General features: G+C 39.5%; 1 protein-coding gene across 4 annotated transcripts in view; it reads left to right on the top strand.

Moving 5' to 3' along the window:
* LOC125467204 (E3 ubiquitin-protein ligase NEDD4-like) overlaps positions 1-24,000 on the top strand; it is a 144,486-nt gene that overhangs the window by 46,745 nt on the left and 73,741 nt on the right. For 2 of the 4 annotated variants that reach the window (XM_048562722.2, XM_048562721.2), the window contains exon 5: positions 8,829-8,882. In XM_048562722.2, coding sequence (XP_048418679.1) covers positions 8,829-8,882 — 54 coding nt within the window. Of the gene's footprint in view, positions 1-8,828; positions 8,883-13,793; positions 15,144-24,000 lie in introns of those variants that run through there. The other 2 variants (XM_048562719.2, XM_048562718.2) reach the window with 1 other exon arrangement.

Below are 24,000 nucleotides of genomic sequence, written 5' to 3'. Positions count from 1 at the left end.
GTCTCATGGAAAAAATTATACTCGAAATCTTAAACAATTTTGATTACTATTCTAAACCAATTTGTTGTATGGTTTCAGTTTAGTGATGACTGTATAATATAGTTTACACAAGACACCAGCTGGTACAGTTGAAGTGCTTGGTTCCACAACCCACTCTGAACTGTTTATTGGGCAAATTAAGTTTTTCCTATGTTTGTAGTTGGGAGAGAGGGGAGGCAATGGGCAGTGACTGGGGCGTAAGGGTGGTGAGGTTAGGTGGAGCAGGAAATGTTTGATACGTAACTGGAAAAGAAAGCTTAAGAACATAACATTAGGAATAGGAGCAAAGGTAGGCTATTTAGCCCCACAATCCTGTTCAGCCATTCTACAAGATCATTGCTGATCTCCTCCAGGCTTCAACTTCATTTTCATGCCAGCCGTCAGTACCTGATAGCTGCAGCCACACTTGCGACGGCTGCTTCCTTCCTATGATCTGTGACAGAGACAATACTTACAATTTCTGAAGGCTACAGTCTCATTGTTGGTGCATTAATGAGAAACAGTTAGCTTTCAGAATCCATCCTGCAAGGTTCAGGAGCAACAACTTTCTGGCCTACTTGAGCTTTTATCCCAATAAACAGTTCAGCTTTACTGGTCCGGAAGGTACTACGTTTTGGACACTGGGAAAGGTGCTGTCGGGCTCCATAGTGGGGAGTCCGGATTCTACTTGCACTGCTTCATAGTTTAAAAATGGAAGAATCCTGCTGGATTTGAAGTCAGGTATGAGTTACATATGCAAGATGGCTACCTCATTGGAAAATGTGAACAGAGGCACGCAGAGCAGGAATTTGAGTGCCTTCCACAGAAAATGCTTGAAACATGGGAATTCCTTTACTATATACCCCACTTGTCAGTAGCTGATGGCATTTAATCTAATGTGAAAATGGCTTCAGTCTCATTTGAGAACCTTTTCTTAGGTGGAAGTACATCACAATAAATAAAATAGCACATAAACATAGTAAAGCATTCATTTCAGTTTGGTCAAAATTCACAAAGTAGCTTATTTGAAGGCCTTAAATAAGTAAAACATTATTTTGGAATTTGAATGCTTTGTGATTCAGAAGTGGAACTTGTGCTTATTCTTCAGGGAGCTTTTTATTCAATCTGGGTCAGAACAACAAGACATCCTGCCGTGGTAAATAAATTTGCTGCAGATTGGCAGAAATACATTCTGAATCAACGATGAGAACATTGATCAAGCTGTTAGCAAGTTCAGTTTCAAGTGCTGTATTAAATAGTGATGATCAGTTAGAATAAAAGATGAATTTAATGTAAATGCTTATAAGGTATGTAAAGTGGGAAAAGAAAAATGGACTTTGGGAGTATTTGATTTTGAAGTAGCTTGGGATGAGAGTTGAAAAATTTTATTAGTATTCAGCAAATGAAATAACCATGAAAGGTCAATCTACAAATCCAAAGGTCCACCAAGGGGGGAAATTTTGGCCTGAACTTTAAGTCAGGCCACACTTGAGACTGTACTGTCCAACCCTGGTATATTAACTGGAAAGGACTTTATTAGCACAAAGTAGAACTATAACGTTGATCCTTGATGTCAGAGAACTGAATTCTGAGAGAAAGCTGGACAAATTTGAGCTTTTCTGCTGTTACAGAATGAAACTTTACAAATCATAAGATCATTAGAAGAAGCCCTTTTGAACATATGAACATATGAAATTAAGCAGATATAAGCCATTTGACACCTCAAGCTTACTCTGCCATTGAACAAAATTGTGGTTGATCTGTTTGTGTTACAAATTCACAACTCCATCTATCCGTAATAATCCTTGATTTACCCTATCTAATAAGAAGCTATTCACCTTTGCCTTCAAAATATTTTATAATCTGCTCTCCACGGCCTTCTGAGGCATGTGTACTAAAGCCGCACGAACCTCAGGGTACAACCCCTAATTTTAAAGCAATTCTGCTTCATTCTGGACTTGCCCACAAGAAGAAACATCCTTTTCATGTCCATCTCAAAACCATTGAGGATCTTACATATTCAAGTCACCCCTCAGTCTTCAAAACTCCAGAGGAAACAAACCCAGCCTCGTAAAACAATCCATTCGTTCCGGGTATCCACCGAGTAAAACCACTCTGAATTGCTTCCAATGTATTAAAAAGCTACTTAAACAAGGAAATCAAAACTGTGCACAGTATTTGAGATGTGGTTTCACCTATGCCTGTACAATCGAACCATAATATTCTTATTTTTATATCCAATTCCTTTCATAATAGAAGGTAGCATCCCACTAGCTACCTTGATTTATGTGCTGCACCTGTATACTAACCTTTTGTATTTTATGCACAAAAATACCCAAGTCCCTCTATACTTGCAGTTCCAGAATCATTCTCTGTTTACGTAATAGTCCTTTTCATTCTTCTTGCAATAAGTGAGAATGGCATGTTTTCCCAGATTATGCTCCTGCTGTACTTTGTGCGCTTACTTGACTTATCTATATTTATCTGCAATTCCTTCGATTTCTTCACAACATATTTTCTTACTTACCTTGGTTTTGTCTGAAAATTTGGTTATAATGCGTTAACTCCGCTCATCTAAGTCATGACGTAAACTGTAAGTTGAAGCTCCTGCACAGACTCCTGTAGCACTGTACTTATCACGTTCTGTGAATCAGAGTGCTAATTTATGTATTTTTTTCTCCATCCAACCAATCTTCTAACCATGTTAATGTTACCACTTGTACCGTGAGCTTTTATTTCTACAGTAACCTTTGATGTGGCACCTGATGAAATGCCTTCTGGATATCTAAGTATTGTATATTTTAACAGGCTTTCCTATTATCCACAATGCATGTTACTCCTTCAAAGGATATGAATAAGTTAGCTAAATATGATTTTTCCTAAGACACAACCTTGCTAACTCTTCTTGATTCCCTAATGATTTCTAAGTTTATGGCTGTAATTTCTATGATCATTTCTAACATCTTTGTTCAATAGATGTAAAGCTGATTGGCCTATGGTTTCCTATTTTCCACCTCCCTCCATGAATAAATTAGCTATTTTGGGTACTTTCTAGTCTGATGGAACTTTTCCTGAATTTAGGGTCACTCAGAAAATTAATATCAACACACCCATTATCTCCTTGATGTCCATCTGGAGCTGGAGACTTATCAGCCTGCAGGCCCATAAGTTTGCTTAGTGTCATGTCCATCTATCTCGTAGCTTTGCTCCTCTCTTCCTTCCATTGCTTGCTTTACACTATTACTGAAAATTTCTTTTCTCCCCTCTGTCGTGAAGATCGAGGAGGCTGTAGCCTAGTGGTATTATCGCTAGACCGTCAATCCAGAGACCCAGGAAATGTTCCTTTAGGGAAGGAAACTGCCATCCTTACCTGGTCTGGCCTGCATGTGACTCCAGATCCACAGCAATGTGGCTGACTCTTAACTTCCCGATGGGCGATAAATGCACATTCTCCCTGTGTCTGCGTGGGTTTCCTCCAGGTGCTCCGGTTTCCTCCTGCAGTCCAAAGATGTGCAGGCTAAGTGGATCGGCCGTGCTAAATTGCCCGTAATGTTCAAGGGTGTGCGGGTTATAGGGGGATGGGTCTGGGCGGGATGCTTCAAGGGGGTGTGGACTTGTTGGACCGAAGGGCCTGTTTCCATACTGTAGGTAATCTAATTGCTGCCTACCCAGCGATGCCCACACCCCATGATTGATTAATATTTTAAAAAAGCAAAATATTTGTTTATTTCACCTGCTGCTTCCTTATTATCTACTATGTGTTGTGCATTTTCACATTGTATAGGACCAAAACTTGTGACCCATTGAGCTAACTGTGACATTTGATAATATCATGGTTGATCTGACGGTGGCCTCAACACTACTTACTTGCTTGTCCCTTATAATTCTCAACTTACTTGTTGATGAAAGATCAGTGTAACTCAGTGTTAAATATGTTCATTGATGTCCTCCACCGCTCTCTGGGATGGAGAATTCCAAAGAGAGATTCCTCCTCATCTCTGTCTTAAATGACAAGCCCCTTAGTTTTACAACATACTCCCATAGATCTATTTTCTCTCTTAAGAGGGAACACCCTCTCTATCAAACCATCTCCAATGTTTTTGTTTCAACATGATCATCTCCAATATGCAATGAATGTAGGCCTGACCTGCTCAACCTGTCATCCTAAGACAACCACTTTATCCCAGCAATCAAACTAATGAACATTTTCTGACCTGATCTCCTTAAATAGAAAGTTCATGACTCTACACAGTAGTCCAGGTGTGGTCTTGCCAGTTTACTGTATGGATGTGACAAGACTTCCATAGTTTTAAATTTTTTTGACCGTTGCAATAAAGACCAACATTTCATTTGGCATCCTAATACATGCTGCACTGCATGCTATCTTTTGTGATTGTCCTATCTTTCTCTCTACTGCAGCACTTTGCTGTATCTGTCCAATTAAACATAAAACATTTAAATCTTTCAAACATGTAACCACTACAACTGAGAAAAATGAGGGCAGCAGATGCATCGGACAGCCATCACCTGCAAGTTCCCCTCCAGGCCACTCGCTGCCCCAACTTGGAAATATATCACTGTTCCTTCATTGGGTCACAATCCTTGAACTCCATTCTAATAGCACTGTGGGTGTACCTACTCCCATGGACTACAACAGCTCAGGAAGCTGGTTCATCATCACTTTCTCAAGGACAGAGAGTGATGGCAGTATGCGCTGGCGTAGCCAGTGGTGCATCACCATGCGAACAAATATTAAAACAAAATCTGCGTTGAGCTGGAGTAACACAGCAGGCCAAGTAGCATCAGAGGAGCCGGCAAGTTGATGTTTTCAGTTGTTCCTCTGATGATACCTGGCCCGCTGTGTTCCTCCAGGTCCCTAATGTGTTGTCTGTGACTCCAGCATCTGCAGTTCTTGCTATCTCTTAAAATAAAATCTGTCTTTTTATATAAACACATCAGGTTTTCCATGTATTTTTGTTTGCCCATTCACTTAACCTATCTAAAAGAAATAATGGGAACTGCAGATGCTGGACAATCCAAGATAACAAAGTATGAAGCTGGATGAACACAGCAGGCCAAGCAGCATCTCGGGAGCACAAAAGCTGACATTTCGGGCCTAGACCCTTCATCAGAGAGGTGCTCTCTGATGAAGGGTCTAGGTCCGAAACGTCAGCTTTTGTGCTCCTGAGATGCTGCTTGGCCTGCTGTGTTCATCCAGCTTCACGCTTGGTTATCACTTAACCTACCTACATGCCTTTGCAGATTCTTCGTATTCTCCTCAGCTTGGGTGATCTGTCCCGTCATCCAAGTCATTTATTTATACTGTGTAAATAATGGAGGCCTTGGAAGAATCCAATAATAATCCATTCATCACTTGGCTTTTTCCTGTCAGATAAGCAATCCTCTAACCACGCCAATATATAGACCCCAACATAAAGAATCTTGTGCAGTACCCTTTGTGATACTTCATTCAATGTCCTTTGGAAATCCAGATAGATTAAGTCTGCTGGTTCCCCTTTATCCAGCCAGCTTGTTACATCCTAAAAAGAATGAATATACATTTGTGAAATACTTTATCATTCAGAGAATGCTAGAATCAGTTACAGACATTGGGCAAACTGGAAAATAGCTTTCTGCTTTTTTTCTCCTTCCTCTCTTGAATAATGGTGTTATATCTGTGGCTTTCCAATCCCTTTGGACTTTTCCTGAATCTGGGCAATTTTTGAAAATTGGAACCAATATCTCTGCACCGATTTTTCATAATTTGATTTCTCCTTCTTTGTTATTTTCTGAGTCTCCCTTTGTTGGTAACATACCATTTTGCAGTTTTCTTGGCTATTTGCACCATTATACATTCTATTTTCAATTTGATGCCAACCTTTAGCTAAGGATAGTGCATCCTACTCATAATCTTACTTTCTTAATGGAATAGCTCCTTAGGCATCTGCAGTTGCTTCTCTACAAACTTGTTTTTTAATCTATGTTCATACCCTTGTAATTGCCTATATTTAAGCTTAAGGCACTAGATTTAAAAAAAAACATTTTTTGCACCCTCATCCTGAATGTGAAATTCTGTGTTATTATGACCACTCTTGTTTAAAAGATCCTACCCTATGGGACATTTACATTGGAGACTTTGAAGCAAAGTATGTGCTTATGTCTGTGTCTACAGCTTTTCTTTTTCTGGAACAGTTTGATGGCCTATCTCTAGAGGCTTGACTTGAGGAGCATGGCCAACCAGAAGACATTGTTGCTCTTTATCTCTGCTATAGGTTTAATGGCAATCAATCTTATGGCCATTAGTCCTGCACTGGATCTCAAATTTACAGCTCTGGCTCAAAGACAAGAATGCCACCTAATGCACCATCACATCTCTAACTCATTAGACATTACTGGATCTAAAATAACTTTCTTCCTTAACTTTTGATGGTTTCAGAAAGTTAATTGTAGGTAACTGTATGGATTACTCTGAACTTATGCTTCAGGCTAATTTGATTCATCCAATCGCTGAAGAAGAGTCTTCCAATTTTATTGCAAACCCTCAATATTTATTGATTTACTCTTTGCCTTACAGTGTACCTATTGACAGAGTCTATTAACTATTGCAAACAGTGACATCTTTCCTTTACTATTGTTTATCTGTTCACCTCCTTTTACATCCTCAATTTCAGAAATGTCAAATACACTGAAGTATTCAGATCCCAGTCATGGTCACTTTATAGGCATACATTTGAGTTATTTGAAGTAGACGAAAAGCAACCCAGAGGACAATTCACAACAGGGCAGGTCGTGTCTTACTGACTTGATTGAATTTTTCGAGGAGGTGATGAAGGTGATCAATGAGGGTAGACCAGTGGATGTTGTTTACGTGGACTTTAGTAAGGCTTTCAATAAAATCCCTCATGGTAGGGATGGGATCCACAGTGACTTGGCCATATGGATTCGGAATTGGCTTGCCCATTGAAGGCAGAGGGTAGTGTTGGAAGGGTATTTTTCAGGCAGGAGATCCGTAACTGGTGGTGTTCCGCAAGGATTCGTGCTGGGATCTCTGCTGTTTGTGATGTATATAAATGACTTGGATGAAAATGTAGGTGGGTGGGGTAGTAAGTTTACTGACAATACAAAGATCTGTGGAGTTGTGGATAATGTAGAAGGTTGTCAAAGGATACAGCGGGATATAGATCAGTTGCAGATATGGGTGGAGAAATGGCCAATGGAGTTTAATCCGGCTAAGTGTGGACACTGCACTTTGGGAGATCAAATGTTATGGAAATGTATACAGTTAATGGCAGGACTCTGAACACCATTGATGTGCAGAAGGATCTTGTGTTCCAAGTCCATAGCATCCTGAAACTGGCCACACAAGTAGATAAGGTGGTAAAGAACGTAAGTGGCATGCTTGCCTTTATTGAACAGGGAATTGAGCACAAGAGGATGTCATGTTGCAGCTTTGTAAGACTTTGTGTAGGCCACACTTAAAAGTTTTTTTATTCAATTCTGGTCGCCCCACAACAGGAAAGATGTGGAGGCTTTGGAGACGGTGCAGAAGAAGCTTACCAGGATGCTGCCTGGACTAGGTATGAACTATAAGGAGAGGCTAGAAAAACTCGTTTTCTTTTTCTTGAGTGGCAGAGGCTGAGAATTGATAGAAGTTTATAAAATTATGAGATGCATAGATAATGTTGGCAGTCAAATTCTTTTTCTTTTTGAAATGTCTAATATTAGGGGGCCTGCATTTAAGGTTCAAGGGGGAAGGTTCAAAGGAGATGTGAGGAGCAAGTTCTTCTTTTTAACACAGTGGTAGGAGACTGGAACACACTGCCAGGAGTGGTGGTGGAGGCAGATATGAAAAGGACATTTAAGGGACGTTTAGAGAAGGGCATGAATATGCAAGGAATGGAGGAATATAGACCAAGGAGAGGCAGAAGGGTTTAGTTTTATTTGGTGTCATGTTCAGCACAACATCGTGGGCCAAAGAGCTCATTCCTGTGCTGTACTGTTCTACGTTCTAGGACTACTTAAAATTGAAATGTAGCAATTCCAAAAGACAAGTCAAAGATCTTTTGAGATTAGTATGAAGACATTTCTAAATCTAAGGTGACTAACATTTAGAATGAATTTGGGGATTTGATGATAGATGAAAAGCAGTGCAAAGATTAGAAGCATTTGGAAGTTGTCATGAGTTAACCGAGGATGTATGAGCTAATATAGTTCTTAACATGAATTTCATTGCATCTGTTTTGCTATTCAAATCTTGGTCAGCATGTTTTCATGCTGGCCACGTAAGATGTTGGACAGATTCAGCAAATCAATGAGTAGAAAACTGAGTCCAGGTAAGTTTCAATACTGAGGATAAGACTATAAATTTGAAAATTAGGTTAAAAGTTGAATTAGAACAGGCGGTGTACTTTTGATATGCTACAATAGCCAATCAGGATTTTTATTTTCTTATATCATAACAGTTCCTAGATGTTTTGGTATTTATGGAGTAATTTTTTTTTGTAATCTGCTGCCTAATAGACAAGTATAATACGAGTCCCAATGTATTTTGTCTGTTTTGTTTCGGGACATTTGGTTCTTATCTGCATCGGATTAAGAGTTAAAATATTGCAAGGCTGTTTCTAACTCAGTTGACCTACTTTCTGACAAACAGGTAATGCTATCTTGAAAAGTTCCATGATTGATTACCTGCCTGGGAACGTTAGAGTGTGCATTTAAATTCTGTTAAATTACAACTTGGGTAGCATAGAATGAAAAACTCCTGTGTCCTTTCTAATGAGCATATTTTTATATCTTATGTCTTTTTCTAGGTTCAACCAAGGCAGCATCGAATTCTTTTTGAAGTGTTTGATGAAAACCGTTTGGTGAGTATGATGAAATTGCCACCTTGAGGATAAACCTAACTCTTATTTTCATTTGCAGCTTCTGAATGTGCAGGAGGGATGTCGCTGTTTCACCTTTGCATAGTATGTTCTGATTAAGCTAGTAATTGCATCCCAAGTTCTGTAGGCATACTGTATTACTGACTCAACGTATAAGATTAATTTAAATGTCTAAGTATCATGGTGTTTTGTTTTGGTTTGGGACAAGGGCAGGCATCACTGGCTACGCTGTTGTTGATTGCCTATTTCTCACTGTTCTGGAAAAGCTGGTAGTGAGCTACTTTCCCAAACTACAAGAGACCTCGGGGTGTAGGTACACCCACAGTGATGTTGGGAAGAGAGTTCGAGAATTTTGACCCAATGATGGTGAAGTAAAGGCAAGTCAGATGGCATTTTCTTTGAAGGGGATCTTGCAGGTGCTGATATTCCTGTTTTTTGCTGTCCTTCTCCTCCTCGGTGGTAGAGGTTATGGGTTTGTAAGGTGCTGTTGAAGAAGCCTCTAAGTTACTGCCGTGTGCAGAAATGCTGCCATCGTGTGTCAGTGGTAGAGGAAGTGAAGGTTGAAGGTGATGCACGGTTTCTTTAGTAGTGTTGGAGTTGCACTGATCCAAGCAAGTGGAGAGTATTTCATCTCACATGTGCTGGTGGATTGTGGACAGGTGCTGGGGTTGGAGGCTGTCTGTTACTCACTATTAACTATCCTCTAACTTTCTCTTATAGTCACAGTATTTACGTGGCCCCTGACCTGCTTTAGTAGCCACACTCTCTATATGACTATTCCAGTTCAGTTCCTGGTTATTGGTAATCAACAGGAGGTTGATTGTGGGGTATTCAGTAATGATAAACCATTGAATGTTAGGGGGCAATGATTAGATTTTCTCTTGATAGCGATGATTATTGACTGATGCTTCTGTGGCATAAATATCAGTTGCCATGTATTAGTCAAAGCCTGGATGTTGCTGCATATGGATCCAGAATGTTTCAGTAACAAAAATAGAGATGGCTGGAAAAGCTCAGCAAGTCTGGCAGCATCTGTGGAGAGAAATCAGAGTTAAATGTTTCGAGCCAAATGACCCATCCTCAGAACTAAGGTGATTTAAAGCATCTGTAGTCCTTTCAATTTTTATTCAAAATATTTCAGTATCTGAAGAATCATAAACCACTACCTCTAATCTTATGACGGAGAGTCATTGATGAGGAAGCTGAAGATGTTTAGGCCTAGGACACTACCTTACAGAACTCCTGCAGTGATATACTTGAGCCGAGGTGATTGACCTCCAACAACCACAACCATTTTCCTTTTGTGCTAGGTATGACTCTACGAGTGAAGTGTATTTTCCCAATTCCCAATGACTTCAGGTTTATGAGCGTTCTTTGGTGTCACACTTGGCCAAATGCTACCTTGACATCTAGGATAGTCATGTGACTTCATCTCTGGGGTTTAGCTGCTTTGAGGGCATTGAAGAATGAACCTCGTTGTTGTGGGTCTGGAACCACATGTAGGCCAGACTGGGTGAAACAGCTGATTACCTTTCCTAAAGGACATTGGTGAACCAGATGGCTTTTTACAACAACCAAGAATGGTTACATGGTTTCCATTAGATTAATTCTTAATTCAATATGTTGTTAAATTCAGATTTCTTCTTCCAAGGTGGGATTTGAACCTATAAGCCTGGGCACGGATTACAACCTGAGTGCATTACTATCATGCCTCTCAGTCATTTTACTCCAAGCTTGAGTCATGGCACTTGGCCTAAAGAAAATGCATGCCATTGCAGTGTATGGCTTAGTACAGTGTATTTTTTTTAAGTAAGCAATGAAAATTCATTAAATATGTTTTCTGAGTGTGGTGTCCATTGGCTGTTCATTTCCTGAGATAACAAGGATGCTGTCGTCCTATACCAGGCCTGTGACACATTGCTAAGTAGGGTGCAGAATTTGGCTGGAGACTTACCCTTGAGTCTTCCTTGACATCCTGTGAGGATGTGTCCTGCATCCACTTGGTTTCCTCACAGTGGGAAACACTGCAGGCAGTCCACAAATTGACATTGCCATGCATTGCTCAGCTTGACAACAGAGCTGATTCTCCAATGTGCTGCGATGACGTTTTTTGTAAGTTTTAACTTTCCTCCTGTGCAGTCATAGACTAATGCAATAAAGAAGGAGGCCATTTGACCTATCACTTCTATGCCAGTCCTTATGAGGAGCAATCCAGTTCATTCCACTTCCAAACTTTTCCCCTGAAACCCTGTAATCACTTCTCTTCAAAAAATGTATGCAATTTCTTTTTGCGAACCGCTATTGGATTTGTCTCCACCATCCTGTCACATTTTTGGAGTGCCGTAAGCTGCAGATCCCAATACCTGTGCTCACATCAGCACTCCTCAAGCAGCCACACTTTTTCAGGGCATTTCATTAACATTGCTAGTCCCTCTCCCGACTCACCCAGAGCTCTGGAATAACTGCTCGCCATTTGCTTCTTTTTCCCGTCAGCCCACCTTGTACTGTGTTCAGTTAGACAATAAGCACTTTCTCTTGGAGACTGGATTCTGTGGTCTGTCTAGCTACGACCCCGTACGTATATTGTTGGAAGGACAAGTCTCATAAAATTGTTTTTGAGTTGAGTCAATTCACAGAAACTCCAGTCCATAAGCATGTTCTGTGCGTACAATTCTTTTACCGTTGACGTTTGTCCATTTCTAGAATTTCTATTGATATTATATTACTGTTGTTCAGGTGTGTGCTTTCAAAATGATGGTATTTAACAGGGTTTAAGTTTTTGTTCCCCATATGAGAAGCTTGGTATTTTTTTTCAAAGCAGACATTCTAGCATGTGAAGAGGCATAGGTTGTTATTAGTAATACAGAATGCAGAATGAAGAGTGATACAGTGGAATGGCTGTGAATATTCCAGTTCAGTGCAATGTTGAAAAAGCTGAGCTGGTCTGTAGCAAAAATTCCTATGCATCTGGCTGTCTGGAACTTTATTTAGCGGAAAAAAAGTCTTGGACTTGAAAAGCATGATACAGATTTTTTTTTCTACAAAGAGAGCATTGTTCTATCCAGATGCATTTTTTTATAGAAATGTTCTTGCTATTAAAAAAAAAGGAGTTTGACCAAGCAGTTATTCTGTACAAAGAAACTACCTATGCCCCTAGTGCAAGCTGTTTAGTTAAGTTAGCTATTTTGTTTGTTTTTTGACTAAGTGCAAATTGAAATGCTCAAAGGGCCATTTTTACTTTTAATTGCAGTTCAGAATAACTTTCTCACTTCTGTGCAGTGGTAGAAAATTTTTGTAAAAGGCATCTGTTAAAATGCCAACAGAAAATGGGGCAGTTGTTACAGCTTTTGATTATAAGCAGTACATTTTTCCATTGTGCAGCCACTTTTATCCCTAAGGGCATTAAGATGGCCATCATACAGTTATTAAACACTTGCTGTTTGATTTGTAGAAAAATGTTGCACATTTTATTTCATCAGTCCTGCTGAATGAGCCACTATTCCTGCATAGCAACTTGCAAACTGTTGAGTGGTGAGTTAATAAAGTATTATGTTCAGGTTTTACCTGGAATGTGTGAAGTGGCTAGTCATGTTGTGTCATGGCTCCACACATTAAAATGTCAAACAACTTTGTCTTACAAGGCTTGGAACTTAAAATCTTTTGTGACTTCACTCAAAGGAAATTTTCTCTCTCTTGTAAAGTGTATGCAGTGTCATAGTCCTAGATATTGGTGCAAAACTCCCACATCGAGGAACAATTTCTGATGTGTTAAGATTGTACCTTTTTTACATGGTTACAAGACGAAGGAGAAAGTATTTGAAAAATGCTTTCTTGTAAAAATTAATTATATTCAGTGCTTTTGAATCTGTACATCTGATCGGAAAGCCACAGGAAGAAAAGAATGTAACTCCTTTGGCACGGTCATGAGTTTCAAATGTCAGAATGTGGCATTTCTGTGTATGAAGAGAGAGGTTTTTCCTACTTAGCCACACTGAACAGTCTTAACAAGCGCTAGCAGCCCGGTACCAGCAGGATTTCAGTCCAGTGGGAGTCTAATAATAGTTCTGTTTTTGTTTCTTTTTAAACAAGGATTTGCTTCTTTTAAATCGTTGCCTCTTTTAGATGGTTGGATTTCAATGTGTTCAGCTAAAGCCGAACTGAGAGCGTGAGTTCAGAACTACTATCTGCAAAAAAAAAGCCAATCTTTATCACATTGAGGAACTGATGAAGGCAAATTGTATTCAATTGTAAATGCAAAACTGCGGAGTGCTCTTGCAGTTATTAGCAGTAGCTTCCTGTCTATTTCCCATATCCTGGAGGTTTAACATTGTGGGTAATACTCAGAAAACCTTTTGATTCTGAATTATGCTGGATGTTGCTCTTTAAAATTTCCTGTAATGCAATACTATGAGGTAAAAATACGGTGTTGGTTCAGTGTAGGAGAAACATTTGAAGCTCCAGTGCCTAAAGCAGTGCCACATATTTAGCTTGCTTGCTGGGGACGAGATGTAATATATGAAACCGAAATGCAAGAAGATGTTGATTTTGGGTTGGATTCAGTCACTCATGGAAGTAAAGGAGATTTAATTGAAGCAAGGTTGGCCAGAATTCAAACAGTGTGCAGCAGCTGAGCTTCTTGTAAAGGTTGCTGAGTTTTCAGTGCTGTGGAAGAGAGTCTGCCTTCATTTCTCACCGTTAAGAGACATTCATGGCTATTCAGAATTGCGGGAGGTATTCCTGCAATTATGATTTTTGCTGCTGGACATTTCTAACTTCCCAGGCTTAATAGCCATAGTGCAGTAATGACTGGAATGCTGCTTGTCACTTCAGCTATTTCTGCTTATCTACAGCTCCTGATGGTGACCGTATCGCAAGTGGCAGTGCTTGCTATGATTGCTTTAAGTGTTCTCTGCAGAATGTGAGTTTTTAACTAGCTCAGATTCATTCCAACCTAGGACCACATTTGTTGTATTTCAAAAGGGAAGAATGGCCCGTCGTTTGCGACTGCATTTTGCAACCAGGAGGAGCAACACTGACCCACTGTCTGAAACTTCGGGAGAAGGCTTGGAGAGTAACATTTGTATGACAGTTGAGACTGTACCAGTACATGTGAGAAAGAATGTTCACCAAGTGACTGCACTTGAACCTGTGGCAGCGCAGACAGTAGCACAGGATGAACGTATCCTACAGCGCAGTTCTTCATTGTTTATACCACAGGTCAGCAACAGTGATCATCACCGCAAAAAGAGCTCTACCTTGCAAATATCACTGCAGTCCAAACAATCCAGAGGACAGTGTGAATCTAGTACTCGTTGCAATGGCAGAGAGGGTGGTTTGTGCAATGCCGGTATTTCTTTTGACCAAGAGCTTTTAGAACGTGCGATGGAGTCCACCAAAGCATCAGTGAAGTTGAGAAAACCGAAGGTTCCATTGAGGCGTTGTTCATCATTGGTGATATTTCCTCAGAGTCCGTGTAGTACTCCGCCAGCTACACCAACAAGCCCAGATCCATTTACAAGTGCAAGTAGCAATCCCACATTAAACAGATTTCTTCCTTGCCCTCATGAACCAAAGCAAGATGAAGATCAGGCTGTGTCTAAATCCAAAGAAGCAAGCACATGTTTTGTTGCAACAGCAGTTAATGGGCTGCGTTTGTCTAACCCAGTTTGTCCTTCTTCGGAAGTTAGAGACATTAAGTCGCTTCATTGTAACGGACAGCAACCTGGCAAAAATCGAGCAATAGATTACGGCGAGGAAGAAGCAGAGTATTGGGGAAAAGTGAAGAAACCGCACAGACCTTCAAATCACGTTCTGCATTTCAACTACCAAAGAGCTCATGTATTTGGAACAGAGCCCAAGGAAGGACAAATTCACCCTGAATCATTTGTGAAGGAGTTTAAGCAGAGCTCTTTAAATACTGGACATGCGCATCATCCTATTAAGTTAATAAGGAGCACCTCTGTATGTTTACCTTCGTTCAAACATTCAGACTGCCAACTTAATATTAATGGTGTGGTAGAAAGGGAAATTATAAATGAACAAAACAAGCGTCCGATCTTTCAAAGGAGCCATTCACTTGAAGTTCCCTGTCAGCTGGTTTCCAGTTATCATTCAAAACCTAAACATTGTTGTTCAAGGGTTGGGATCCCTCATTTACAAATCCACGTAGCTCCTAGATCAGAGCAAAAGACGTTCAGTTCTGAGGAGGAAATGACTGGAGCTGTTTGGGGACGAAAGTGCAAGGTAAGCTAATTCTCCCCTGCCTCAAAGGCTTCAAATTAAAAATCAGCTTATCTATTTTACTCCCACTTTTAGTACAAATTGTGGGCAGTGTCTGTAGAATTTAGTGATAGTTTTGTTAAACAGGGTGATTGCTGTGCTAGAAAATGTAGGAAGTCCTAAAATTAAATTTTCTAGCATTTTTAATTGTTTCAAAATTTGCCAGTGATGATTGCAGACAGCTGTGCCCTAGTGTTGATTTACACTTGAGTTTCTAATTACAGACAATTTTAATGATTTACTGATCTATTTAGTGATACTGCTCAGATCTGTAGCTATGGACTGAGTCTAAAGAATATGTGAAACGTGTTGTATATTCTATAGATATTCTCAATATGAAATTTGTTTTCTGGCCAAAGAGCACCATTTATAGGCGGTTGTTAATGCTGAGGAAATTTTCTTGTCTTTTTTAACTTCTGTGTTCAATGTTTTTACTGGTTTCCTGTAGTGAAAGTGATTCAGTTTAGGTAGACATCTCTACAAAAGTAAGTGTTCTAGGCAAGCACTTGCATGCAAAACAATTTTGCTCACTTGATCTGTACAATCTGTCAGAGGTTGTTATTGACATAATTCATAAAATTTGAAATCAAGTATCACATGTTTTACTGCTAATAAATTACATTTTTGGATGAGAAGTTATTTATCCAGTAAAACACGTGAATTTAAAATGTTCAGATTTTGCCACTTGCAGATTAATTTACTTGAAAGCAGATTGGCTAAATCTTTGTAACATTAATAATATACTTCAGCTAAGAACATCACCTATCAATCTTTTTGATTTGGGCCATAATTGCACTTGAAACTGCAAAAAATGCTTAATGTCACATTGTAAATTTCCCTTGGTTTTTAAGTTAGAAAGGGGTATCCTTTCCTAGTTAGCTTTGGGCATCCAAATTTGTTTCCTGTGGTTTAAAATAGCTGTAAGATTAACAAATGATTTCCCTTTGTGTGCCTCAGGTGTCTGCTCCTAACCTCGTGAAGCTCAATTTTATTTAAAATGTGTTACTTACGTTACTCAAAATTGTTAGAATTGAAGTAGAAGTAAAAGTCAGTTACACATGGTTGTGTTTTGTGTAAAAGCGAGTCTGTATTTCCAGATGGTAACTGTATTAGCTAGTTAAATGTGTTTAGATTTATTTTAATTCTCCACTTTAATTTCCACATTGATGCAATGAGTGCGCATGTGTTGACTGCAGTTGGAAAGGAATTATTCGGATTGTTGAAATACACAGACAGCTAAGTTATCCATTTGTTTTATAAACTGAATCAAAGCTTGGTTGCCTAAACATAGCAGAGTGTAAACCTGATTTAAATATATTGCGCCAAGAATATTTCATCAGACTCCAGATAGTCTGGCCTGGAATACTGTTATGGAAGGTCTGAGTTCAAATATAACAACCTGATATTAGAGTAGTGGTGGTCACTGCAGCCATCTGTACACAGCAGACATGAAATTGGATCAGACCATGGTTGAGTTCTGTTGTGCTTGCAGACGTGAAAGGTCCACATGTTCCTCTTTCACTTGGGCACTGGACTTCAGCAACAAGGTGTCAGATATCCCACTATCTATAATTAACAGCTTGTTAAAGGGAACTTTTCTAAATCCATGCAGAAAGATTTGACTTCAACTTTGTGATAAATCTGTTGCACTTGAATCCTGTACTTATCTGAATCTTAGTTATCATTTCTACATTAATAACATTAAACTGGAGGAAAATTAAAAGAATCATCCTCAGCAAGGTTAGCAGTTATCATTGCAGAGTTGAACTGTTTGAGGGTTGCCAGCAATTTTCCTTATTTAATCCATGCAGATAACTTACTGCTATCATCTTCAGGGAGCATCTACCCCATCAAATCACCTTGTGAAATTCCTGTCCTAAGTAATCAAATGGTACCTTTTTACACTTATTCCCACCATGCTATGGTTTTATTTCTGAGCATTTCTTTGAATATTTCCACCTTTTTTGGGAGAGGACTAGTCCTTTATTTGAAGTCATCTTGAATGGTGTCCTTCTGCAAATTAACTGCATCAGCTAAATTGCTTATGACTGTGCATTGGCCAATGATGGTTTTTGATTTTAAAACCTATTAAGTTGCCACAGAACATACTTAATGATTTACATTGCCTCTTTGTGTGGTTCTTCTCTGTCATGACATCTTAGAGTGTGAAGTCTGCTTCAAATTCAGCCGAAGGTTTCAGGGTAATAGTCTCTTTAAGTAAAAGGCAATCCTAGCTACAACAATGCTTCTGGTGTTTCTTGGCAGACACCTGGGTCTAGTAAGGACTGAGGCCAGACTGGGGTCAGGCATAAAATCCGATGTGGGTGGGGGATATTCTGGGTGGCATTTTCATAAAGATTCACCTGTCAAGTTTTATGTTCTATGCCAACACTGCAAGAAGACGTGGGATATTCAGGCTCCCAACAACCTCCCTCAACGTTGAACATGACCAATGTCTGGACGTAAACCAACATCTGTCTTGGGGGAATGACAGTAGCTCCGTTAATGCTCCTGCGTCATCAACTCCAATAGTAAAGCACTGCTAAAGTGGTCTTAGCTCTGTCTGGTGTCAGTCTATGTCATTTCTGTCCCTGAGCTCTAAAGAATACGATTAAAATAACAGAGTTTGATCCATTGTCACCAGCATTCCTCTATGAAGCGAAAGGGCTCCTTTTTAAGATTTTATTTAATCCTGATTTCAATCATTGAGAACACACTCCTTTACACAGTCAACTTGATGGGATGTTTGAGTTATAAGGAGTGGCTGGGTAAGCTGGACTTCCTCACTAGAGTGTTGGAGGTTGAGAGATGGCTTTATAGAGGTGTATAGATAAGGTGAATGTAGGTGTCTTTTCCCTAGAGTGGGGGAGTTTCAGGACTATGGGACATATTTTTAAGGTGAGAGGAGAAAGATTTAAAAAAGACACTGGGGAAGTTTTTTTTTACACAGTCATTTGTGTAAGGAATGATCTGCCAGAGGAAGTTGTTTAATGTCGGTACAGTTACAACATTTTAAAGACATTTAGATAAATAACATGAGTAAGAAATGTTTGGAGGGATACGGGCCAACCACAGGCGGATGGGACTAGTTCAATTTGGAATTATGGTCAGCATGGACAGGTTGGATTGAAATGTTTGTTTCTGTGCTGTATGACTCTGACTGTATGATGACTTTTTGTTTCAGTTGTTTCACTGTTTGAGAGAGATTTTCTTTTGGCAATGTTTTGGGCTCAATGGGTTTCTGACTGCACTTTTTTTGTTACTGATGAGTCTTAGCCACACCATGACAGTGCCTGTGAGTGAACTCGAGCTATTTTGCATTTTATTTGCATATATGGGAAATTAACTTCTCCAGTTGACCCAATCCGTGGTTTATCATTGCATTTACCTTCCTGAAGTTTTATCTCCCAATGTACTTTTTTTGTTTGATTGAATTATATCATTTGGTGAACTAAGCCTTTTATACATACAGAATGAATGAGTTTTGTAGATGTAAACAATTTATTCTGCAAGATCCTGCCATCTTCAGCTCATCGTCAATGACCTTCCGTCCACCATAAGGTCAGAAGTAGAGATGGTTGCTCATGCTTTTGCAATGTTCACCACCATTTTGTGACTCCTTAGACAGTGAAGCAGTCTGTGTCCAGCAAGACCTAGACAACTTGATAACAAGACCATAAGACATAGGAGTGGAAGTAAGGCCATTTGGCCTATCGAGTCCACTCTGCCATTTAAATCATGGCTGATGGGCATTTCAACTCCACTTCCCTGCAAACATGTCCAATAAGTAGCAAAGAATAATTGAACCACATGTACCAGACAGACCATTTACAATGAGGACGAATCTAACCATCACTCCTTGACATTCAATGGCAATACCACCATTGAATCTCCCATCATCAACGTCCTGGAGGTTACCATTGATCAGAAACTTTGCTGGACCAGTCATAAAAATATGGTTGCAGCAAGAGGTAGGGAGAAGTTGGGAATTCAGTGATTAGTAACTTACCACCTGATTCCCAAAGCCTGTTCACCATCTACAAAGGCACAAGTCAGCAGGGTGATGGAATAGTCCCCACTTGTATGGACGGGTGCAGCTCCAACAACAGTCCAACTCAGCACTGATTAAATTTTTCTTCTGAGATTACGCTCATCAATTTCTGTGTGGAATTGAGTCTTTGCTATAAAAAGCTTCAAAATAACCACAGCCTCATGTATTGCTGTTGGATTTCGATTTTGAAGAATCGTTTGACAGACCGAAGCACTCTGAGCAGTTGACATGCACTCACAATCTAACACCAAGCAGATCACATCAGATCAGATTCCCGACAGTGTGGAAACAGGCCCTTCGACTCAACAAGTCTACACCACCTCTTGGATCATCTCACCCACACCCATCCCCCTATAACCCACACACCCCTGAACACTATGGGCAATTTAGCATGGCCGATCCACATAGCCTGCACGTCTTTGGACTGTGGGAGGAAACCGGAGCACCCAGAGGAAACCCAAGTAGACACGGGGAGAATGTGCAAACTCCACACAGACAGTTACCCAAGGCTGGAATCGAACCCGGGTCCCTGGCGCTGTGAGGCTGCAGTGCTAACCACTGAGCCACCATGCTGTCCCTCACTGAAAGCAGTTGAATACAACAGGCGCCATCCAGTACTAAGCAGTCCACCTGGTAGAGACCCCATCTGCCTAAACATTCACCATCACTGGCAGTGGCAGCAGTCTGTACTGAGAACAAGATGTACTGCAGCCAAACCTCTGATGGCAGAACTCCTACTAGCACTGTGGAGGCACCAACATTGATTCAGTTCAAGAAAGCAGCTCATCCCCACCTTCAGAGTTATTGGAGCAGGCAATAGATAGGTTTTGCCTGCAGTTCTCATTCCTTTGAATGGCTTAATATCAATAGAGTAATGATGTCAAAATAAAAAAAACTACAATTGTATTAAAACTGTTAACACTGTGTACATTTGAAATGGATGAGCGTTGTTAGTGATAATTACAACAGTTAGTCTTAGTCTTTGAGAGATATCATTTCACCCACTCTTTCCTTGGAGCACTTCTAATAGAGCAATTGTAATTATTTTTGCAGATGTCAGTATCTGGTCAATCCTTAGTGGCACATTAAATTTACATGGTAAATATACCATTTCATAATTATTGACTGAATTATTGAAAAACCTCACACAACTGAAATAAATGGGCAATTGGCTAATTTGAAGAAAAATTTGTAAACATTACTCCCCAGCCAACAGAAAACACTTTGAGATCAAAGGATATTTTTTTTCCCCTTCCAATATTGGAGTTTATTTGAATCCAAGTTAACTGGGATTATTTTTGAATTCTGTTTTTGAGCTGCTTTTTTTTTTGGATGATTTTTTTGGATCAAATTATGCACTTTTTCTTTTTTACAAAAACTATTAAAGTAATACTTTACTGTCTTGAATATAGGGGAACTGTAGTCCTTATTTTTAATTCGCCATGCTTTCTCTCTCCTGATTTATGTGCTATTTTAGCAGTTTACTTCTGTTAAAAAAAATTGTATTAATGGGTCTTGAAATATGACTAAGTTGGGAATTATTTTTGTTGCCAAGCTCACCAAAACGAAAATATTGTTTAAGTGTATGGGGTCCCTACCAAGTGACTACTTAGCACTGGACGGTGCCTGTTGTATTCAATTGCTTGCTGTTGCAGTGAGAATGCGGGGCATGCCACTATCTGTCTTCTAATCCCAAATACATAATTTCTTCTGACTTTAACTGAACAACACTCCGAGACTTGAGTGATGTAGCACTTTAGGGTGTCTTCAGATCTTTTCCAAATCACTACAAATGATGATACTTAATGTGCACCACTGACCTGTCTGTGTTTTGAGATCCATTTTCTAGGACACATGTTCTTTATGGATACTGATGGTGGGTGGAATGTTTAAGTCTGTCACTGATGCTGACAAGGCGACAGAGTAGAGAACAATTTAGGCAAGAAACAATGCTGGCTCTACGAGAGATGTGAAGTTTTCTACTAATTGAGAAGAGTTATGAGGGTAGTCATGGTTCACTAGGTAGAGTAAAAAGAGTAGAAATAAAGAAGACCATTAAAATATTACAGCAAAAAAAAAATCAAGGTTAACTTTAGACCACCACTGGTGTAAAGCATAAATTCTACAAGTGTCTTGCAAGTGTTATTAACAATGTTAATTTAGGCTGGCTGCAGTAAGATGCACTTTAAGTTTCAACACAGTGCTTCCATATTCCAATAACAGTAACACATTTCATATTACACAGGGTGCAATTTGTAGTCTATATATTACGTGATTTATATGCATTTGTATATGTAATTTGTTAATGAAAATTTAAATGAGCATTATTACACTGTTACTGAGCTAGTAGTTTATTAATTTAAAAGGCTTTAATAGTCTGTAAACAAAGCAAGAACGCATTGATCCCAGTTACCACATAATTATTTGGTCACCTACTATAAAATCTTGCAGAGCATTATTGGAAAATCACACAAGGGTGAAATAGATGTGCAATTAGCTAATCTGAGGAAAAATTTGTAATGAAAGCAATACTATCCTAGCCAACAGAAAACAGACTGAGGGATATTTTTTTCCCTTCCAATTGTAATTGGAGTTTATTTGAATCCAACTTAACTGGATTATTTTTGAATTCTGTTTTTGAGCTGCTTTCCTTTTGGATTTTTTTCTTTTTTAAAAAAGCTATTAAAGTAATACTTTACTATCTTGAATAAAGGGAAACTGTGGTCCTTTTAATTTTAGTTCTCATGTTTTCTGTCTTCTGATTTTTTTGCTATTTTAGTAGCTGGCTTTTACATGTAAAAGAAACAAATTGCTTTATGGAATTTGGAATATGACTGAGTAGGGAATTATTTTTGGTCCTAAGTTCACCTAAACTAAAGAAAATGGTTTATTGTTGAAATATGTTTGCCACGACATGGGAGTGAGAGTTCTGTCAGTGCAGTCTGATGCATGTCAAATACACAAAGGGGTCTTTGCAGCTTGAATCTAAAAACTGGTCAGAGTTTCTTTTCTTGCGGCTTTTCAGAAGCTGTGGAATCTTTCAAGCATTTAACAAAGATTGATATTTGTGCTGTTTGGCTGCTTTTAAAAAAAAATCATCCATTGACTTTTTCTTTTTGTTAGTTGAGATTGTGATTGTGATTTTATTTTCACCAACAAAAATTGTGTTGTAACTTTCAGTAGAGTTGCAGTCTTGTGTTTGGTAACAGGTGAACTCGCAGCTGATTAAATAAACAACTGTGTCCAAAGCAAACAAGTGCTGTTTGCTGTCTCCATTCAAAATACCTGTTAAAGAGGAACATTTTATCCTCTTGTCTCTTCCTTGTAAAGGAGAATCAGTGGAATGTATTTTATTCCTCGAGTTTCATTCTGTGTCAGATGAGATTTCTAAATGGGATGTTTCAGAATACTCCTGCGTGTATTACAGTGTACTAGGACCTTGTGAGGAAAAACATTTTCATCCACAATGTGGTGGGAATCTTGGAACTCACCACTTGTAAAGGTATTGGAAGCAGAAACCCTCATAACATTGAGCACGTATTTAGATGTGCATTTGTAATGCTAAGACTTACAAGGCTATGGACCCAGTGCTGAAAAATGAAATCAGAATAGTTAGGTGGATTTATTTAACCAGTGCAGGTGCAGTGGGCTGAAGAGCCTTTTTTCTGTTCTGTAAATCTCTGACTCCCTGACACACTCGGGCTTGAATGTGAAATGATATATTAATTTCAATATAAATTCATTATAAACTAGATGAAAATGGGTCTGGCACAAAGTTAATCTTAAGAGCATTTGCATGTAGCTCTAATTATGAAGATGATACAGAGACAGTGGAGAAGATGCAGAAAAGATTAAATGGACGACATCAGAAATGCATGGGCATATGCATCAGAAAAGATTTGACAGGCTGGGTCCCCTACCTTTGGAAAATAGGAAGAGGAGTGACCTAATAGAGGACTTCAAAAATAAGAAAGGCTTTGATTTAATGGCTAGAAACAGGATGGTTCCTCTTCTGGGCAAGAGTTTAATGAAAGACTTTATATATAGATATGATAGCCACCAAGAAATCCAATAGAGATTTCAAAAGAAGGATATTTGCCAAAGAGTGGAGACTATCTGACTTGCGAATAGAGATGGACTTCAGAGGAATCCAGCCAGGCGTGTTGGGACTGGATTCAAGAGTTTGTGGTAGGTTTTGATAAGGAAAGATGGGAAAAGGCTCAAGAGTAACATAAATGGACTGATCGGGTCAAAAGGTCTGTTTCTGTGCCATGTCACTGTTGTCGTCATCATCGGTGCTCCCTCATAGATGAGGTTAACTCTTTTTCCACTCTCTGGATGAGCCCGTAGGTGGTTGTATAGACCGATCAGCTATCACAAGTTCTGTTACACCTGGGCAGGTGGTAATCCTGGGAAGGGGTGGGTGGGGAGTTGGCATGGCAGCATGCTCCTTTCATGCTTTTGCTTGGCTTTCTCTTGTCTCAATGGCAAATCTCAGGGTGTTCACCACCTCCCTGGATGCTTCTCCTCCACTTTGGATGGTCTTGGGCCACTGATTCCCAGGTGTCTTTGGGAATGTTGCACTTAGCCAGTGAGGCCTTGAAGGTATCACCGAAGTACTTCTGCTATCCACCCAGGGCTCGCCCTCCATGTTGGAGCTGGGAGTAGAGCACCCGCTTGGGGAGTCTCATGTAGTCATGCAAATGATGTGTCCAGCCTGTCGTAGCTGATCAAGAGTGGTCAGCACCTCAATGCTGGGGATATTGGTCA

Source organism: Stegostoma tigrinum, chromosome 33, assembly GCF_030684315.1.
Source record: "Stegostoma tigrinum isolate sSteTig4 chromosome 33, sSteTig4.hap1, whole genome shotgun sequence".
NCBI classification, from domain to species: Eukaryota; Metazoa; Chordata; class Chondrichthyes; order Orectolobiformes; family Stegostomatidae; genus Stegostoma; species Stegostoma tigrinum.
Note: the sequence above shows the minus strand (reverse complement) of the source record. Positions and strands in the feature narration are given on the sequence as shown.